Source organism: Ciconia boyciana, chromosome 7 (assembly GCF_034638445.1).
Source record: "Ciconia boyciana chromosome 7, ASM3463844v1, whole genome shotgun sequence".
In the NCBI taxonomy this organism is placed as follows: Eukaryota; Metazoa; Chordata; class Aves; order Ciconiiformes; family Ciconiidae; genus Ciconia; species Ciconia boyciana.
The window spans coordinates 53,584,917-53,606,833 of record NC_132940.1 but is presented as its reverse complement, the minus strand read 5'-3'; the positions used below and the strand labels follow the sequence as shown (position 1 = coordinate 53,606,833).

The following is a 21,917-nucleotide window of genomic DNA, read 5'->3' as shown; positions in this document are numbered from 1 at the left end:
GCTGGGATATTTATCCTGACTATCAGGAATGGATAAATATATGAAGATAAAATCTCCACAGCCCACTGCTAGGTGCAGACCAGGGTCTTGCTGAGATAACTACATTGCAAGGGTAAGTGCAGAGACAGGTAAGTGATCTTGGTTTGCTTCATCATGTGGCCAAATGAAGTTACTTTTGAAAGCCTCCACATGGCCTTTTGCATTTGTAACCATTTTGCCTTTCCAGTGGGCAGACACAGCTCCTTTTAAGATTCAGACGGCATGCTGGTGAGCACTCTGAATATGTGAGAACTTGCATTTCCAATGCAAAATGAAAATGCCTGAGTCACCATTTTATCAGGTGCTGAATAAGAACAAGTTTATTTTTTCATGTCTATAATTATACGTTTGGAAGGGGCTGGAGCAGCTCTCAGAACGAGGAGGGAAGATGCTCGAGCAAGCTGTGCTGATGGAGAGGGCCCTTGGTTGGACAGGGCAGGGGGAAGAGCAGTGCTGGGACCCACAGAAACTGATGTTCCCTGGCAAAACATGCTCTGCTTGTTTCTTTCCAAAGTTCTTCTTCACAGCACAATAAATGTTTGTGCTTTGGGAAGGATCAGAAGGACTGGTCAGGAAGAAAACAAAGGTTTTGTTTGGCTTGAGGGACTTTTTGGCAATGGTACTACATTTCTATAATTAAATCAGTCCCAGCCCAGGCCAGGAATGAGCAAGGACAAACAAGAACCAGCCTCCCCACTTAAAGTACATTAACATCTCAGCATTTCCTAGCTAGCAGACAGGCCAGGATTAGCATATTTAACGTCTCATCCCTAGAAGTTGTTTTTTCTCAACAAGGAGAGAGAGCACAGCAGAAAAGAAGGACGTACACTGCTGGTACCATTCTTGACATGTGGCTATATCTGGGTGTTTGCTTTCGGCAGCTCAGTGCCTGCCACATAGCACGGCCCCTCCATCAAGCAGCTGTCGATACTGGGAAAATTGAGTTTACTCTTAATGAAAGACCACAGCCAATAAGCAATCAACCAGTGTGCTCTCCATCCCGTGATTAATGATCCGGGGGATATTTGTCGTCTGCAGCACTACCATGGCTCTCCCACCTCGGCAACTATAGGTCTCAGTCACATCGCAAAACAGGAGGGGCACCTAATCTTCAGATTTGACTTAGCTGTATCTCAGGATGGAGAAAATTTCAGGAGCAATGAACGTGATGCGAATGTCACCAGGAGGGGGGCAGTAGCCCATCGCTTCAAACCCAGATAAGCATGGGTACCTGCTAACAGGGGCAATTCCACCCATTCCTCTCCCTGCCTCCCGCTACACCTTTCCTGCTGCTTCCCTCCAGACAGCAGCAGCGCTTGTGTGGCCACATGATGACTCAGGTAAGGCTGATTTGATTGAAAATTAACCTTACCAAAAATAATTTAAAAAAAAAAAGAAAAAAAAGGCTAGTTTCCTGCTCTGGCTTACCACCCTGCACTAGCATCAGCATAGGGAGGGAATAAGAGTATGTGCCCACAGATGATGGGAGCACAGGCTCATCCTCCTCTCTTACACAGCAGTGAAGCCAATGAGGAACTGCAGCCTCAGAACCATGCTCTTACAAGAATAACCTCTAAGTCAGCTCAAAGATTGAACGTGCCCTGCAAATCCCTAACCTGAACCAGGTTTCTCAGCCTCCCTAAAGAGAATTCTCTAGAGACTCATCTATCTTAGCTTTTTAAGTCATCACATATTTAAAAAAAAAAAAATATCCCACCTTCTCACCAATAAATGTCCCATGCATGCACAGGTCTCCTCAGGAGGGAGTAAGAGACTTGACAGATGAGAGCCATAATCCTTTATGTGTGCCTGGAAACTGCTGAAATATTACTATGGCCATTTAAGAATCTATAGAGATGCCAGTGGGATACGACCCTCTAAATTGCAAGATCAACCACTTAGATGAAAGAACCTCTCTTAACGTTGTGTCAAGTGGACTGGAGAAGGAAGCAGAAGGGAATAATCATCCTCAGGCTTTTAACAAACATCTGAAAGTGGAGAGGTAAGAGATGAAAGGAGATCAATAAACATATTACCAAATTAAACTTGCATAGGTAATATTTAGACATCACAGAAGCTGGCACCTTAAGAGAAGAGAGAGAAAACACATCAGAAAAAGAGAGAAATCTCCAAAAGTCTGTTCTCAGATGGCCATTTCCAGTGGCAATCACGCTAATTGCACACACAAATTAGGCAAACAATCATGAATGCATTTTTCAAAATCAAGCCCCATTTGTGTTACTCTCACAAGAGTTTCCAATCAACAGTTTTCAATTGCAAATACAGAACAGTTTAGTCATCAAAAAGCAAAAGGACAAAGAACATACTGAACACGAAAGGAAAACAATCTCTTCCCTATCTTTCCCACGCTTCTGTAACCAATTCCTTCTGAACATTTAAAAGAATGTTTTCTATTGACACAAGCCATAAAAAGACTTTGGTTTAATGAGCTCCTCTCATCTTAAAAATACAGAGATAAAAATGTAAATGCACAATAGAGTGTTTCAAGTAACTTTGAAGGGGCTATTATCGAAGTATAAACATGACTATCTACCATCTGACATCCTGACTGCTACTAATATTCTTTATGGAAATTTAAATAATTGTTTCAAAGCGTAATTTACCCTTTCATCATTAAAATCACTTACATGTTATAATTCACCTAGCTTGAGCAATGAAAATAGTCTGCTTTCCTTCTCTGAATAAGCACAGTTTTAGCAAATCACTTAAGCACGGGCTTAAAATTAACTAGCTGATTGAGGTCACAGCCCACTTTGCCTATGCGTTAGCACACTGCTGCAGGTGATGTAGAGAGGATAGGCAAGCCCCAAACAACAGAGAAAACCCTGTTTTCTCTGAAATCTACCTCCCAAGACATCTGCAGTAACATTTAGTGTGCAGAAGCCGTAACTCTTTAAAATCTTACTTTAAAATCAGTGCTGTTGCTGATTCAGTGTTAGAAACCTTCACTAAGCAAGGCTCTCTTTGGAGGGATGGAAGGACAGGGCATTTGTTATCCACACATCCAGCACTGCACTATCCCAGCTGCTGGCTGGCCACTTGCTAACCCTGCAGGCCCTGGCTTACAGGTCACACTTAATGCTTAGAAAGCAATTGCCTTCATCTGTTTCTCTTAACAGGCAGCCAACATATTCTCCCTGGCAAGCTTCACTCTTACTGAACCTTAAATACTTTTACATGAGAAATTTATAATGCATGGGCTTTTAATGGGAGCTTACTGAATGGCTGGGAGTCTCAATGCCTCTTAAAGCACGAATGAGGAATCTCAACTGTACTCTAAAATTCTCACAGCACATCTTCTGCTAAATACCTACAATCCTAACCCATTCCCCCAGTTCCACTGTCCAGACAGAATAATAATAAACTACTTTGAAACTTACAGTTCTTCAGTGGTCCGTACAGGTCCTGGGTTAGTCCCACGGCTACCTTGCAAAGAAGGCAGTATCATCTCCATTGTACAGACAGGGCAACAAGGCAGAAGGAGGTTGGAGATGGAGTTATGTGCAGACACGCACAGCCTAAACGTCAGACTGAGCAACTCTCCCTGCTTCCCCTACACTCGGTGGAGATCTTGTCAATACAATCAATGGGGCTTAAGCTGCAGCTCACCTCACCGTGCAGGAGATGCGTACTGCAAAGGAGCTCAGTTGTACCCTAGATATTCTGGTTCCTCTCCTCTGGCTGCAGGGCAAGCCCAGGCCAGCTGCAGAGATCTGCGCAGGAGGGGCAGCATCTCGCCCCTCACCTCACCATTTTGCATCAGCATAGAACCAGCTCCCCCGCTCTTGCTCTGGTCCATGAGCAGCTGACCGCCACCGCAGCTCATCAGGCAGGATGGAGTTCAAAGCATCCAAAAGATGAAACCATGTCTCAAGGTGATCCCCCATGCTTCGTCACACACAGAGCTTTCGGCATGGCCATCCTCATCTCCTGATGTGGCTAAATGGCTGACTGAGGCTGTGTCCACATGCAGCTTGAGATACCAGTTTAATCACAGGCTTGTAGGGACTGGCAGCTACAGAAACTCATTGTTTGGCCATAATAGCCTATTCACCAGCCTGCTCTCCTTTCTGCACCCCACATGACAACTACCATCTCTCCAGCTGAACTGACCCCACTGTTTGTGAGCCCCTGGGGATGGGAGCAGGGTCCCATCTGGTCCATCGTAAATGAAAGCAAAGCAAATAAATGCATTCCTTGTTTTTCTTGGTGTTTGAGGCAAGAGAAGGAATGAAGGAGTGAGATGCCTGCCTATGGCCCCAGGAAACGACTGGAAGAGCTGCTTCTGTCAGCAGGCACTGCCAGGTGAGGATGGGGAGTGTCACTGCACATGGCATGCCAGGAAGGCCAGTCTGGCTCAGGTCCTCCTGCTCTTCAAAAAGACACTTCTTGTTCTGGAGGACACACTGAACTTAGGCAATCATGGGGACTTGGATTTATCTAGGATTCAGTTCTCCTCCATGGCAAACTGGTTTGTGTGAGACGTCTACTTGAGCTTTTTGATGGAATTGTAATTCAGAGATGGGCTGTTTGACAGTGCAACCACTTTCCCCTTCAGCTCTAGTTCAGCCTCTGTTGGAGAGCTGGGCATGCAGCTGACAGTCACAGAGAGGGGAGAAGTCATGGGGAAGAACACGAACAGAAAACCTGAGCCACCAGTAAACCCAGGAGTACTTCCCTTCCATGCACAAGAATCAGAAAATCACTTAAGGACCAAAAAAATTAGAAAGAAGCATAAGAGGAGGTTTCAATTCATTTTTCCCATTTATCCCTGCAATGTTCAAGCTATAGTTTGTGCGTGCTGTTGTGCTCCTCTCATTGCAACAAGCACTTAGTAGAACTGGGAATGGTTTAGAGAAAGGCAACAAAGAAGATCAAAGACTCTTCAGACTGTAAGAGAGACAGCTTAGCAGGGGTATGCTTGAGGTCCATGAAATCACAAGTAGCATGAGAGGAGGATAGGATCTGTTATTCACTAGCTCGTTCAGTACTAGGTCTCAGGAAAGCATCAACCCAAGCTAGCAGGAACCAAGTTCAAAACAAAGGAAAGGAGGGGCTTCTTCATGCAACAGGTCTGGGGAAATCCTTTCCACAGGACACTATGATGCTAAAAATGTCTGTGAACTCAAGGGGATTCTGGTCAAGCACATGGAAGAGAAATCCACTGAGAATTTCTAAGTACATTGAACCATGTCTGACTCAGAAAATTCTCTAAGCTGAAAATAGCTAGCAGCTGGGAGAGCATTTGAGGGATACATCATATTGCTGTTTTCTTACTTTTTTCTATCTGTTTAATGTGGATGGAGAAAGACTACTGGACTAGATGGACACTTTATTCTGGCCAAGTTTAATTGCTCTCATATTTTTCTGTTAATTGATGCTGCCTCCATATGTCTTTTTTTTTTTGGTGACTTTTTTCAGAGAGGCTTCTTTTTTGCCAAACAATGCTCTCCAGTCTATATTAAACCCAGTGAAGATCTGGCTCTACAATACAATAGTCCTGTGGATAAAGTGAAGCTGAAATAGGGAGTAAGACACACTGGCTTCTAGTCTGAAGGCTTAAAGAGAGATTATGAAAGTGCTAAAACAGAAGACTGTCCCTTGGCAGTTAGTGGAGCAACATGTGCTCACTGAGTAGCAAGCACATCTTTCCTCTCTAACGTTTAATCCCAGCAGCGTTTTACCAGCCAAATGAACATTCCCATAAATAATAGAGACACAAAACCTTTCTCTCCTCCCCAGCACTGTGCTGTCTTCCCCTTCTACAGCCTGGGAGCAACGAAGCAGCAGAGAAAGGCTAGTGAGTTTGAGACTTGCACTGAGTTTGGAGCTCACCCGAGTGAGCAGGGAGACAGGAGAGAAAGAGAAGTGATGCTTCCAGGCTGAGCAAGGGGGATGCACCCAGCCCTTCCTCCCTGCTCTGGGTGGGAGTCAGACCCACAACTGCCTTTCCAGCACACTTCAGGGCTCTGCATTTCTCTCTCTGCACCCTTGTCAAAACAGGATTTTCATGTTAAAACCCTTTTTCCTCAGTGGACATGTACATAAGCAATGAGCTCTCCCCACAGTGCAGGGGCATCTTGTGCTGGCACAGCCCCTAGCACAGTCCCCAAGGAGCCACCCTTGGCTATTCCACAAAGCAGTGTGCCTGTCTGGATCTTTCTTCCAGTTTGGGGTTTTTTTCCACTACTAACAAAGAAAAGCCTCTGTTTTGAGTATTTTTATATTTAGCAGACTATCATATAGAAACTGTGTTTCCTGACCTTCTCTGGGAGGTTGGAGCATCCCTCACTGAGGAGAGAGCTTGCCTTGCCAGCCAGCGTGTTAGACAGAGAAGTATCGACCCAAAGGGCACGGGCTGTGGATGGGCAGGAGAGAAGCTCTCATGGGAGCACTCTCAGCAAGACCCACCACTTGCCAGGAACGCCAAACAAGTGCGAAATTCATTCACTAAAGTGTTTCCTCAGGAAAGGACATGCTCCCACTTAACTGTGCTTCTTATTCATGCTTCACGTACCATCTGAAAAAATTTGATTGTTCTAATTCACCTCTTCTAACCTCAAAAAAAAAAGCCCCAAGCCCACCCTAAAAAACAAAGTCACATCACCTTCTTGGCCGAGGTGCTGTGAATGAGCTGGAGGGCAGTAACAGGTCTCCAGCAAGATGTTGTAAGATGTGTGTCAGCCATTTACCAGGCGAGGTGGGGGCAGGGAAGGTGCATTTCACTTGCTGAGCAGCCTGCAAGCAACTGGGAGACATGAATTATATCCCCAGAACTGCCCCTTCAGGTTAAGGGTGAGAACAGTAAAGGATTCATCACAGAAACTCCAGCAAACACAGAAACAGAGGAAAAAGCAAACTGAGTTTCTTTACCTGTTCCATAAAAAGTAAATCCCAGTTATTGGAGAGGAACACCCAAGCACAGCTGCAGGATGCTGAGCCATACATGAATATTTATATACATATTTGTCTGATCAACCAACCAAATATTTACAAAGATTATACCTGCTTACACAGAACATAAATACCTGGGGAAATCAGCCTTTCAAAAGCAACACCTAAGAGTCCCTTCAGCCTCACCAATACACCACCTGGAATACCCCTAAGCTGTTTCTAAACTCAAGAAGCAGGTAAGTAAAGGGCCTGGGCACACTGAGCTGGGAGCAAGGGGAGCACTTTGCACCAGGACATAGGAAGGTGTCCCCAGACTGTCAGGGTCTGCGCTTGAATTTCACTGCTGTGATTCCACGAAGGGTCAGATGCACTTAAACACGCTCTGACTGCTACTTGATTTTGTTTATAAATGTCCATGGTCTGCACGCTCCTGTGAGAGACCAGAGCCCATTGTGTCAGGGCTCTGACACATGAAATGAAAAGCTGCTGTTTCCACCAGCAAAAAATCACCACGGAAGAGGATAAGCAATGGCAACAGTAAGTCACAGAACTCAGAAAAGCAGTGGCAGCACACTGGCTGCCCGGCCCCACCAGCAGTATAACTATTATTATTTGGTTTGGTTTGGTTTTCATTTCACATTGCGACAAAAGATGAAATCCAGAACTTGAGACGGAATTTGCAGCATGGAGGACTTAGCAATACCTTGCCAGTGGGCATCTGTAAACACAGCAACATCACAGGACGCTTGAGTATTGCCACTGTGAGAGCGTCACAGGCACTTTTGATCCTTGTGCTTTTCAAGTTTGAATGCTCTGTTTAAGTATGTCCAGCTCCCCAAGCCCTGTAAAGAAGAGTGCTATGGCCTGTCCCTCCCTCCTAGTGTACCTTGGGTCCTCCCAGCAGGCTTCCCCATCCTGAACAGTCAGTAGACTAAAGCAGAGCAGGAAGCACTGTGTTGGGTACTTTTATCCACAAAGAAAGCACAGCATGTCTCACTACATTTTTTAAGCCAGCTTAATTAAAAGTCCCCCCTTCTCCATCCCTCTTCCTCGGTGCTCTCAGCTCCTTATTCCACTCCCATGCACATGTAGCCCTCCCACACTGTCCACGTCTCCTCTACCCCCTGTGTGTCCAAGTTTTGCATTTAAAACACTTTTTAATGCTTCTGTATGCCCACACTCATGCATTTTGCTACGCCTGGACCTTTCCGCTGAAGGACCCAGCATTTCCTCTGCATCCTGCCCACAGTCCCTGCAGGTACACTTGCAAGGTCACTGGCACACCAAAGAAGTCTGTTTGAGAAGACACTCTGGAAGGAGGGCTAAAAACTGGGACCAAATTGACGGCATTTGTCACAATCCCAGCACAGGGCAGGGGATTTTCTTGTTCTCCCAACCCCTTGTCCTACCTCCAGGAGGACCAGCAAGCTCAGCAAGTGGGTGTCAGGCCTATGACCCTGGGGATAAGGCCAGTGTGTTTCTCAGATGAAAGGCTCCTGACCTACAGCAAACGGATGCTCCAGCTGGTCCCATGCACAGCCGTGGCTTTATAAAAAGACTTGCTGAGAAACTAGCGGGACACATACAAGAACAGAGAGCAGAAACTCCCCATCTCAGCTCTGCCAGAGCCAAGCAATGACTTCAGTCAAGTCGCTTCATCTCACTGTACTTACTGTTGCCCACCCATCCCTCAGTGGCACAAAGCAAGCTGATTAGGACTGAGCAGCATGATTGCTGGGCTACGCACAAATGAGTTTTCAAGTGAACAAATGGCTGTGAATGCACATTAAAGCAGGAAGAGGACCCTAATAAGGAAACAATTAATTATTTAATGTTTTTTAGAACGGATTTTTTCCTATTCTTTCCTCTTATCTGGAACAAAAAAAGCTATAAGGGAATAAATACAATTCCAGAGATAATCCACACTTTGGATCCTGGAAGCATTCGGTGCCGACTTCTGGAAAACAAAACAATGATAATGACTCACACTGGGCCTGTGGGTGGCTCATCACAAAATTAGCAGCAGCTTCCATGCTCCCAGCTGAGATTGGCTTTGCTGGGTTGTTTTCACAGATTCCCAGGACTGCAATTTAGCACATGCAAATAGGCCCAGCAGCCAATCGCAGCCACAATACTAGAAAGGCATAAACATGCCATTTAGAAAAATGCTTTGCCATACAAAACATGATTACCTCCTTCCATGCCATTTCAGGCTAGGGGAAGAAACGCTATTTTTATTATTAAACGTTACACATCTCTTTTCCTCCAAGGGGAAGAATCTATCTAAAGGCCTTTTAAGCAAACATCTATTCATACAATTGAAAGCTTTGTGTACTACCATCGCATAAGCAATCTCATCTAGCTTTCAGAGCCTGCTGAACTTCGGATGGTATCTGTACCACCTGGCTTAAAATGTTTACAACTAGCATCAGTTTGGTAAAAAAGGAACATGTTACTTTTCGAAAGCGGCAGAAAGGGCTGTGGGAAGAGAATTGGACTGGTTTGGAGACGAAGTTCAGTAAACTAGAAGTAGATTATTCTCACAAACAAAGCAGTATGACTGGAGTTTCCTTAACGAACAGGGCTTTTCAACTGGGAACTGATGGCTGTGAATACCTCCAGAGGGGATTGCTGAAAACAGAAAACAAGCCTGCCGTCAATGATCTGTTGGACAGGGAAAACAGGAAGAATTTTAGGGATGATACATGTTAAAAAAGGTTGAAAGCCACTCATCTAAAACAGTGATTCTGGTAAGTATTCAAGCACATGATCATCTTAAAATGGGACTAGGTGCATGCGTAGAGTTAAATGTGCACTTAGACGGTTCGCTGAACTGAGACCTACCTCCGGAAATACTCCTTGGTCTTTGAGTGGACATGACCTAACGATCTTCACACAGCTCTTAAGCTGAAAGCATTTACTCTGAAAGTCATCAGCTTTAAATATCTGCTTATGAACCTGGATTCTTTTGTTACTTTTCAATTGGAAAAACAGGAACACAGAAGACAGTATTTTGTGTATACAGTTATTCAGGAAAACTGATGGAAAAGCTGGAAAAATCTTTCATTAAATTCTTGGTTAATATTTCCCACGCAGACTTACAGTTTTATAGTGTGTCACAATTGCACAGGGTATTTAAACTGAGACAAACTCTTCCTTTTTCCTTGGTTTAATTTGGGAAGTGAAGGAAGTTAAACTTTTTTCCTTTACAAAACCATGTAAGCCTCCAGGTGAGAACTGCCATAAACCAGCCGACCTCTGCTTCAGAGAACTGTGTATTGCCCTGATTACAGCTACTTAAGAAAATTCAGATGAAGCTTATTTTGCCTGAATTTGCTCATTCACTGAAAGTAAAGCATTTCACAAACATGATTTGATATCAGTGACGCTCTGGTAGGACCCAGACAAGTTTCAAGACTCAGAAGACTGGGTGAAGATCCGGCAATTCCAGACTCGCAGCTCTGTAAGCCCAGACATCTGGCTGACACCTATGCACTGCCAAAGCACCTTATACCCAGGGAGTCCCCCAGACTCACATTTACTTTTGAAGATTTGTGAAATATTTTATTGCAAACTGAACAATAAAATCCTGCATAATATCAAAGAATTTCCTTTGCATTACTACACAGAACTGGCTGTGAGCACTTAAAAAAGTTATATGCATATAACTTTAAGTTCATTATAATCTATCTCTGAACTGCTGTATGATAGAAATCAAGCAATTTCACCAAATAAAACCTCTATCAAATCCACCATTTCAGCCAGAATAGATTTTTTCACAAAGATGCATAAGCAGTATGTGCTTCCAGGAGAGATGCTTCGCATATGAAGATATACGAGAGGGTTATTTCAGAATAAAGGGAAAGTGTGGATTTAAAATGCTATAGCTATTCTTGAATAATACCCTAGAGGAGTGCTCCTATTACAAAATAAAAAAGATTTTTCAGAGTTTTGCTTAATTCATTTCCCAGGTGAATTAAACTAAATCAGACAAAGGTATTCTTTCCACTAGCATATGAGTGTCAACAATAGGAATTATCCCGGAACAGCACAGGTACTTAATTTCCACTGGTCAGCAAGCGTTACTTTTCCAAAGATACAACAGGAAGAGGGAGCCTGAGCAAAATGTACGCAGGAACAGTGACACGCTCTGAACAGCGGCAGAAAACGGCAGGCAAGGGACCTGGTGCAGGAAGCGAAAAAGGCTGATGACCCCCAGTGCAACGTCACCCCCAGTGCAACGTCACTCCCTCTTAGCCTTGCGACCCACTCCCATCTCCATTTCAGTGGCATTAAGCCACCTTTCCCATCTCCCACCAGCAACGCACATACCACACTCTGAACAGCCACAGACCAGAAGGGCTCTCAGTGCTCCCTAAACTCAGCAAGGAATTGCAAGTTTTACTATCTGTCACTTACGTACACAGAGCTATTGCTTCCATTAATTTGAAGCTGACTGTACAGTATTTGCTGTACACTATAACCCACTGTCTACTTGAATAAACAGCAGTGAGAAAATTTTCTAGAACTAGTGTATAAAAGTAAAGTGTACATGAATGCATAGATCGCTGCACAAGCAAAACAAGGAATGCCTGTTCTGCCCAGAAGCCAAATGCTAATCTTGAATACGCAATTTTACCTCTTATGTGTGATATTCCATTTGCATCTGCAGATGAGATGTCTTGCACGTGCAGACACTGCAGACACGTTATGACAGTGCCCCAAATAGTCTCAGGACAAATGCGAAGATATGTATTGGCAGTAACAGACAGGCTAATAGCAGAGCCACAACCTGACCCTGCCTACCTAGACAGAGCACTTGTTCCTATTGCCCCAAATACCAAACTTAGTGTTGTGATACCTAGAGAAATATGAAGACCTACTGTGCCAGACATCGTTTTAATTTGCCATAAAGCCAGTATCAATCAGCATATTTCCAGGAGCATCTCCAAATTCTACCAGTGTGAGAGTCTCAGGGAAGCCAAGTTCAGGGTTTACTTTCAATATGAGTTTAATTTCTACTGAAGGCATCAATTTGCAGAGTAGGCATTTAAACTGAGAAGTACTCTTATCTGAATGTCTGGGAATCGATTAGTTTCTGGATACAACCAGGCCTCTACTACTGAAAACAAAGCTGAAAATGCATTGCTGCTGAATGTTGTTGCTAGTTGATGTGATGATGTGAGAAATATCTGTGGTTTTAGCAATGATGCATCCCACAGGAGAGTCTGTACAGGAGCCAAGGGCAGAACAGGCATGAGACAGAACCACTCATACAGCCAAATAAGAAGTCCTTATGGAGGAGGACTGAAACTCTCACTAGCGGAAATCTCCATGTTGCTATTAATGTAGTCTAGGGGTACAGGGCCTTTTGCATCAAAGTGGCTGCAAACCAGGTACAGGTCACCTGAAATGTTTTTTCACAACTCCATTCACAGTTATATCAACAATATGATCATTATCTGATGTTTACCTCAAACTTAACAGTGTAGTACCTATCTATTTCATAACGTTGACTAGGAAGGCAAAAGCAAAAAAAATTCTGGACTGGCAAACCACACCTCCCAAGCAAAGGGGAAAAAAGTGTTAGCAGGGAAAATAAATTAACTAAAAATACTTAACAAAATTAATTATGATTGCACCATCAAGAAGAGAAATATCTCTGCACATGCAATACAATCAGTTAGCTTACAAATTCTGAAACCAAGATAACAAGTGAAGTACCTGGAAGATGATACAGGACATTGCTGTGCTAAAACACTTGCAAAGAAATACACAAAGGACTAGGAATAAATCTCTTGTTCTGTATTGCTATGAATTACTTGCACTTTTGTGGTGCCTTGGAGACCCATTAAGCCCCATTTTGCAAGGTGCTGCTCAAACAACCAAAGAAGCCTGCCCCTGCACGGACTAAGACAAGTGTCTGCAGACCTCAGAAGTGGAGCATAAGAAAACAACAGGCTAGAGTTAGCTAAGAGTAAAATAGATTGGCAGTCTTAGCATAACGATAACAAAAATCTTGCTAATATTTTCATCACAACAGAGCTGCACAGTAGTTTACAACTATCTTCAATATTTCACTGTTTTTCTTTGAAGTATCATGCATTGGTTTCTGTCAGAATCAGGAGTGGTCTACGGCTCTGAGTCTGCACAACACACAAGTATGAATCTGATTTTAAACATGTGCTTACATCCTTATGACTTGTTTGCATTAAAGCAAACATAGCTAGGAGGAGGGCAAAGGGCTTGGTCAATTCAACTTAAGTGCACAAAGTGCCAAATAGTTTGGCATAAATCACCTACTATCAGGATAACTCTTCAGATTGGAGGATCAAGGGCACGTTAGTAGCTCACAGCACTCTATGCCACCACAGTTGTACCATGTTTCCATGGTTCTACCTCTCCTGTAATTTATAATCCTTTTGTTGATTTTCATCTCTGACTGGCATAGCCTCCACAGTGCCATGCGGGGCCCAGCACTACACCTTTAGGGCTGCTGCAGGAGTATACACCTATCTCCTGAGGCATGCTTACCTTTCAAAGAAGTAGCAAGGATATCTCTGCCTCAGCAGGCCCAGCCCACAGTGATCCCTTTATAGGTGGAAGCTTTCATTTTTATTGCACATTTTTCACAAACGTAAAGCCCAACCTTAATAGAAAAGGAACAAATGAAGCCAAGAAGAGGGAACGTATTTTAGCAGCCTGATTCAAAGCAACAGACCACATCTGAAGTGCTCAGGCTCGTGGTGGCATGGGGCTAGTACCCGGAGAACAGGGTCAGTTGGAGATAACGATAAGAGATCATTCCCATGGATTGCCTCCTTATAGCACAACATCATAAAATACAAAGACTACGCAATGTTCAGTATCGCTCCGTCAGAGCGGGAGAGATAAGGAAAGATTCAGTCACCACATATACATCAAGCATGCTTCAGCACAGGATCCACCAGTAAAGCCAAACCAGCTCAGCAGGGCAACTATTAGGACACTATCATCAGCTTTTGGTTCACTGAAGTTACAGTCTAGCATGTATGGCCTGAGCACCACCCCATTTTTACCAGTAGGTAATTGTACTCTTTACTGCCCCAGGTTTCCAAATGACACAAAACAAACATTCACACATAGCACTATGAAGAAAAATCCAGTATAGTTTTTCACTGAAAAGAGAACAACGTGTGTAATGCTTCCAAGCAGAGCCACAATTTGTTCTATTTATGTATCATATCATTCTTCAAAGCAGGGCAGAAAATACTTCCAAGGGAGCCTCTCAAAGATTTCCAGCACATCCCCTATTGCCATGAGCCAGTCACAGACAACACACACGAGTGTGTGTGCAACAACTTGCACACACGAGTCTTGAGGGAGAGAAGGGGATACTGAGGCATAAACAGGTGGCTGTAACCATCAACAAATTTTCCTTAGCAAGGTCAAAAGAGAATCCAGGCTATCTCAGCAACAGTGTTGCCCCAAGCACAGCCTTTCCCTTCAATGGACACCACCAAGTATTTGCACAGGAGGCATGGAAATTTTTCTCCTCTAGGACCAAGATCTCATATAAGGAAACAGCACAAGCATTAGCAAGAAATACTCTAAAAGACATCCTTGTAAGCATCCAGTGCCCAACGATTACAACGGTCAGGATTCGATAAGCAGATCTACTCAAAAGCCAAGTAGGAACTGAAACCCAGTTAAGCTCAAAGCAATAGGATTGGTGCTGTAACTTCTGCCGATCTTAACAATAATAACATGGGGTTTCTCTCCATAGGCATTTACCCAGTACTGTAGAAAGGGAAAGTCAGACTCACAAAACACGTGTAGCACAAAAGAAATTGCAGAGGCACCACTTAAAAAGCTTCAACAAGATCACCCTAAAACTCAGGGGCAGCGCCACACCAAACCAAGGCACTCGTGCACTTGTTTCCCTCTTCAAGAAGTGCTCAGGTACAGATCAAGATCAAGCATAACCTTCAGCCCTTCACCCCACTGCACTCCCCATCCTGGTGCAATGCTCCCTCCCCAACAGCCTGCAAGCCGAGAGGGGTGCTGGGAGTCTCCTGGCCCCCCATCAGGAGCAGCCGAGGATTTCCCTTTGCTTCTAGGGGCATCCCCACTCAAAAACACATTTAACGTCCTCCACCTGAAAAACATTGCAACATTGCTACTACAAACACAAGGTATAGGGAGCTCTTACAGTGGGCCCAACCCTAGAGTTGCACGGGGCCATAGGCACTCTGGGGAAGGTTATCCCTATCCTGACCAGGTGGTAATGGAGGCCATGGTTGGGGGTCCCAAGTGGGATGGGAGATACAGGAGTCCCAGGTGGACAAGAGGGACTTGTGGGGGGGGCTGCAGGTGGGAGAGGGGACACTGGTGGGGGTCATGAGTGAGGTAGGGATCTGTGTGAGGAAGAAGGACCCGTGGGGGGGGTCTGTTTGGGTGGGGGCTGCAGGTGGGGTGTGGAATCTGCTTAAGCATGGGGGACACAGGTGGGGTGGAGACCTCGGGTAGATGGGGGTCCGGGCCGGGGATGCTGCCACGGGCGGGGAACCTGGGGGCGGACGGGACCGGGGTTTGGGGGATCCCGGGTTGATGGGGACCCGGGATCGGGGGATGCCCGGTTGATGGAGAGCCGGGACGGGGGGATGCCCGGTGGGGTCAGCACCGCGGACAGCGCCCGGTCCGTCCCGGCCACCTGTGCGCGGCGCCGGCGAGGCGGGGGGAGGAAGGCGCGGAAACGGGGCCAGCCCGGGCCGAGCGGCGCCCGGGCGGGGAGGCGAGGGCGGCGGGGACAAGGACGCGCGCTCCCCACCTGGGCTGTGGCTGGATCTCAGGCGCCTTCCACAGAGACACTGCAGCATATGCGAGCCTTTCTCCAGGAGAAGCCCGAGAATCCTCATGGATTTCACTTTGTGGCGCCCTCCCGCTCTTCGGAAAAGGGACCGGCCCCGGAGCGGCCGGCTCTCAGCGGCGGGGCGCCGGCCCCCCTCGCCGCCAAACTTCCCGGCCCATCGCCGCGGCCCCGCCGCGCCCGGGGGAGGGTGGGGGACCCCGCCGCCACTTCTCGGGACTTCTCCGCTGGGGGAGGGCAGGCTTTGCCGGGAAGGGGGGCGGGCTAGCTGGAAGGACGTCAAGCCCTAGAAACACGAGCGGCCGGCTCCCAGCCCTGCCCCCTGCCGGCACAGCCCCCGCCGCCGCGGGGAGCCCGGCCCCGCCGCCCCGCACGGCTCCGCCGCGCGGCAGTGTCCGAGTCCCGGCGGGGAGGGAGGGAGGCGGCCCCGCCGCCCGCCGGGGGTGCTCCGCGGGGCGAGGCAGGCTCGGTGCGGCGCGGTGTGCCCAGCGAGAGAAGGCACCACGTGCAGGGGGCACTGAATACGGCCCTGCCGGGCTCCCCGCCTGGCAGAAACCACGGGACCTGCAACGTGGCTGGGAAGAAGACACACCTCTTGTCTTAAATCACCAGTAGGAGCGTGTGCCTAGAAGCAGGGGTGTTCCTATAAGCACACGCTTTAAACGAGCAAGGCTCCTTATTTACACTTACGGACCCTAAGGCAACAGCTTCTTGCAAAGGTCACGCCACTGAAACAAGGTTCATTCTTTTTTACCCATTTTTAAACTATCGCAGTTACAGAGCTGCAGACTGAAGTTCAGGCTCAGTTTTTGTGCTGCACAGAGAAAGATAGGGCCCGTAGTTCATATGCAAGGAAGGCTGGGGAAAGATGTTCTCCTTAGAGCTGCCTTTGATTTATGAAATTACGAAGTGCAAACCCCACAACACAAGGCTAGGAGCACCGGAGCACAGAAAGCTCCTCAGAGGAAACAGCATATACAAAAAACTCTCAGATGAACTCCTTCACTTGAGTAGACTCCAATACTCCACTAAAAAGCAGCTGCCTCTAGGACAAACCTGAACCTTGCACCAGGGTGAATTTCTACCTGGATTACTTTGTGCTCAAGCCTACTCATGCACCACCTTTCAAAGCCTTCTCTGCTTTTGTTTCTCCTGGCACCTGGCAGAAGCAGCCAGGCTTCTCTGACCAGCCATGAGATTGAAGTTTTTCTAGAGAGTGCACTCTAGGATGTAACAGGCTTTTGGCCAACACTCAGCAGAGATGCGAGAGCGGGGATACAGACTTTGTTGTTAACACTTGCTAGGGTGTCTCTCAAGTCCAAACAAAAAGAATGAGACACAGTCAGCATGATACAGGATGCAACACTGGTTTACTCGCTGGGAATCCCATTAGGATGGAACAGTAAAAGCTATAAAATACATGGAGATCAGTGTACCAAGGCACATAAGCCAGGCATAGCAAAATAAATGCTGTTCTAGTGTGAATCTATTGAGGATTTGTGGCAAAACCAGTATTTGTGAGAGCACCTGGAGTCTTTCATGCCCTCAGTAAACACCCTACAATTTCAGTTTTCCTCTAGAATAGGGGGGAAAAAAAGAAAAACAGTTAAAATGCTGTTCCATTAAATGGAAGCTTTTATTTTCTAGTCAGCTCTACTTCATACACTGAAAACAGCACTTAGCTAGAAGCAAAGCCAGTAGCATACAGTTCAGGACTGTTAAAAGGATGCAAGGTATTAATAACTAATCCCTGGGATCCATGCTAAACTCAGTTTTTGTTGTCTGCTGTGACTTGTGCTGAAAATCATCACTCTGTATGTCTTAATTCATAAGCTATTTTATACAGGACCTTGCACATGCACCAAGTCACAGCAGAAAGCTAAATGAAACTGCCCTTCTCCCTCCTCTCTACATGTCCCCACTTACCCAGGATCATTGTTCCAGCTACACTCCTTAGCAATACCTGCTCTACAGCAATCACGGAAGACTACTGTGCCATGTCAGGGCAGATACCAAACTGAGACTACAGCTGTTACCTCTCCTCTTCACCCATAGCTGTCCCTCAGTTCTCCACTATACTGGATCAGCAAGCAAGCCTGTAGCCCCTCTGGAACAAGGCCAGAAGTAGTTTGCACAGCGAAGCCCTAGAACACAACCGGTGGTTCTTGGGTACTTCTGTAATAGCACAAAAAATAATAGTCCTCTTTCTGTAAATGCATCAGCAGCATATTTGAGATGAGAACAATTCTGGATCTGGCAGATCAAGGACAGTACAGTGAGATCTGAAGTCAAGGTGCCCTCCTTGCTTAGCAGCCAACATGGAGCTGTAAATGAGGGGGCTCTGATTTAAAGATGCCCATACTGAAGTGCAGCACCAGGTATCAGGAGAGAGGTACACTTAGATGTTATACATATTAAGCTAGCATTGGAACAGGCAAGCATTATCACTTGGACATGCAAGGACAAGTGTATTGGACACAATACAGATGTCTGTAAGAAGAAAAAAATGAGAATGCAACAGGTAGCTGAAGTTTGAGACCTCTGTTCATTAAACTAACACAGTTGTTCTTGGAAAATCTACTCTGAATAACCCACAAAACCACTAATAAAATAACCTCTGTTTCTTTGGGGGGTTTCCATCATCTTCCAGCAAGGCTGAGGATCCAGGCTTAACAGGTACTGATCTGACAGGACTTCTGCCTTTGTGGGGCAGGCTCCAAGGGTCAGTTCCTGGTTTACATCAGAGTAAATAGCAGCAGAATCAAACCAGTGAAAAGAATGAATGACTCTTACTTGACATTTCCAAAGAAGGGACATGAGGACTGCAACAAGCACATGTTCTTCTTTCAAACTGAGTAGGTTTAAGTAAGTTTAAACAGCAAAATGGAAGCATAAAAATGGCAAAGGATGATTCTTTAGGAACTGTGATGCATATGACTCAAGTGTTTACATGCCACAAAATACTCAGTGATATCATGTACCCAATCAGGTAAATCTTAACCAAGTAAACAAAGCTTATGGAACTTGGAAAGATAAATGGAGCTGACATAAATCAAGATATTGCTAGATGAGTTAACTCATTTTAATCCAAAAACAGGGTAAACCAAAATAAAATTTATTTCTCTGCAAAGGGACAGCATGTACCCAAACAATATTTCAATGGGACATAAGTGGCACATAAATCTTGCCATGGCTCCATTGATGGGCTTGCACTACTGAATAATAATGCAAATAACATCTCGAAAGTTACTGTGAAAATGCTACGGATATTTAAATTTTTGCCCATCGGTAGAACACAGGTATTAGAAATGATAGTGTTCTTGAACAAAAGCAGCGATTGCATTTGCTGGAACACAAAGAAAGCTGTGAAAGACTCACTGAGGTCAGAAGACAGTTACAGGGAACACAGTGTCATGTGTGTTTCTCCCTTATTAAATTAAAATGCCATTGGCCTTCTGAAGCATGGAACAGAAACGAGAATATGTTTGGGATTATGGAATTTAAATTAATACCTTCTACTAAAAAGAGGAATGCACTGTGCTCTGATCAGAGAAAAATAAGGTGATTTAGCAGACAAGGCTCTTTGCTAGGTATTAAAATAGCATAATGTGCATGAGTTCATCAGTTACAAAAGCCAAAAAAGAAAGAAAATCTACATAAGCTCAAAGAAGAGACTATTCAGGAAACGTAATTTCCTAGTATTCATGCAAAAGCGGGCAATAATCTTTCAAGGTGCTGGGTCCATTCTGCTTCTGTTTTCACCCATATTGCCTACCTTCTTTGAACATTGCAACTGGTACACAGATAAACACCCTGTGCAGGTGGGTTGGGGTTTTTTTTTGCAAGTCTTTGCCCTTCTTGTATTTTCTGGCCAAACACAGTCGGATATGGAGAGAAATGGCCCATTAGCCTCAACAGCTTTGTTCAAGCTGATGCAGATCTCAGACCTTGTCCCTCTTTGTAAATTTACAAAACTCCGATGGGAACACTTGGTGCTCATTTCTTGACACTCACTCCATGGATCTATTTATGATCAGTGACGGTATATTCCTCAGTGATGGCAGATAACCACTTCTCAGCACCTTTCTTTGCAGGAGCCATTTGAGCAAAATCTACCCTGGAACAGGCCAAAAAATACAGCCCTTCTGAGTGCAAACAAGTACCCCACTGTCATCACTGTGCTCTCTGAGTATTTCTGCTTACGCTTTGCCCCTTCTTTGCGAAGCGGAGCAGTGCTGACAAGGAGGGATGGCAGGGTCTCCTTCAGAGACATGCTAACCATGTATAGCTTCTGCTGCATCCAGCTCCACCAAAGCACAGAACACTCACACCAGTAGGAGCTGCAGCACAAAGTTCAGGGGTTTGCTGAAGGTCACACTATAAATTTGTGGCCAAGTAGGGAATCATCTGTCAGTTCTCATTCTGGTGATTTAATGAGAGGATTAGCCTCCTCCTGATCAGTATAAAATTGCACTCATTATAAGGCAAATATTGTAACTATTCTGCTGGAAACTCTACCACAGAAAAAGTAGACCACACATCTTCTGACAGCACGTGGAAGATGAGATAGGGGGAAAAAAAAAAGACATAGCTTGATTTTGTACATCAGATAAGACAGACCAATTCCTTGGTTGCTTTTCTGTGGTCAAAAAGCAGTGCTATCATATGAACAAGAGGGAACAGAAACCACTTACTCCAGCCCCTGGTGGACAGACTGACTTGGTAAAATCTCAGCCTCCTCTCAGCTCACCAAAGCAGATTCAGGAGAAAAAGAAAAGATGTCCCATAGCCTTGATCATTTAATAGGTTTGTCCTCGGACATGTAAAAAGCTCATAGTAATGAGTACTTAGTAGCTACATTTCCAGACATTAAGAAGAAATCTAATATTACATGTAAAGAAGGCTTTGTATATCAAATATCTCCAATCTGAATTAGTGAGAAGTGCTTGCTCTGGATATTTTTCAGCACAGTGATGCTTCCTCAGAAGCTGGAACTTCTAGGACTTCTCCAAACCTATTTTGGTAGTAGTACCAGTAGATCAGAAGAGATGCCCTGGAAAAAGGGGCAGCCATACATTGCTCCTTCCACACATTTCCAGTGCCCTGCAGCTTTGCAATTTCATCATCCACAGGACATCTCGCAATGTGTTTAAGAACCCTCAATGGATTTCTCCACAACAGATTTTTATAATTGGTTTTTGAAGCCAGTAATACTGCTGGTCTCCTCACTATCTTTTGGCAAGAAGTTCTACAGGTTAATCATGTGCCAGGAAAAGCTTTTATTAGTTTAAAAGTGCTTCTTGGTAGTTCTTTTTAATGCTCACCTTAGCGGTTATACTGTGATATGGTAATTTTATGTTCTCCATGACAGTCACGGTTTTATACGCCTCTGTCGTATTTCCCTCCTCAATTGTTTCATTTCTGAAGACAACTGAAAATGCCTAATCTGTTCCATTGCTCCCCGGGCAGCAGCTATTTGGCACGCTCCACTGACCTTGTCGCTGGTTCCTGTGTCTTTCTAGTTCTATCACATCTTTTTTGAGACCGGGTAACTAGAGCTGCATACAGTACTCAAGGTGAGGGTGCACCAGGGATTTCTAGCACGGTGGGACGATAGGTCCTATTTGCTCTCTCTACCTTCCCCAATAATTTCTGCTTGCCTCTGCTGAGCTAGGACTTTCAGAGAGACCCACACTGTCTCTGAGGTCTTTATCCAGAGAGAAAATGGCCCCAGGAGCACCCCTTAGCATGAGTGACCATAAATACACATTTGTTTGGTTTTTATCTGTGGGTGCATTACCCTGCACTCCTCAGTTTATACTGCCATTAGTTTACCAGACACTCAGTATCAGGAGATTCTTCTGCAACTCTTTCCTGTCCACTTCTGGTTTTCTTATTCCAAATGACTTTGTTCTGCTCAGCAGACTCTGTCTCCTCTACATCCCCTCGCTCTTCAAGATCATTTAGGAACATGCTGGACTTCACAGTCCTGTCCCTCTCCACTGGCAATTTCCCCACTTACAAGACCTGACCTGTTTTCTTTAAAGGAAAGACCCAGTGAGGGAAGCATTTTAGAAATTCAAGTGCATTACTTCATCTGCATCACCTTTACTCA

At 45.2% G+C, this 21,917-nt stretch overlaps 1 protein-coding gene across 2 annotated transcripts in view; it reads right to left on the bottom strand.

The window, feature by feature from the left end:
* The window catches only part of FGF12 (fibroblast growth factor 12), a 232,964-nt gene that overhangs the window by 132,762 nt on the left and 78,285 nt on the right, over nt 1-21,917 (bottom strand). Inside the window, exon 1 of one of the 2 annotated variants that reach the window (XM_072868042.1) lies at nt 15,764-16,026. The exons of the other annotated variant lie outside the window; for it this stretch is intronic. Within the exon in view, the coding sequence (XP_072724143.1) occupies nt 15,764-15,851 (88 nt within the window). The 5' untranslated portion in view covers nt 15,852-16,026. Of the gene's footprint in view, nt 1-15,763; nt 16,027-21,917 lie in introns of those variants that run through there. 2 annotated transcript variants of the gene reach the window in all.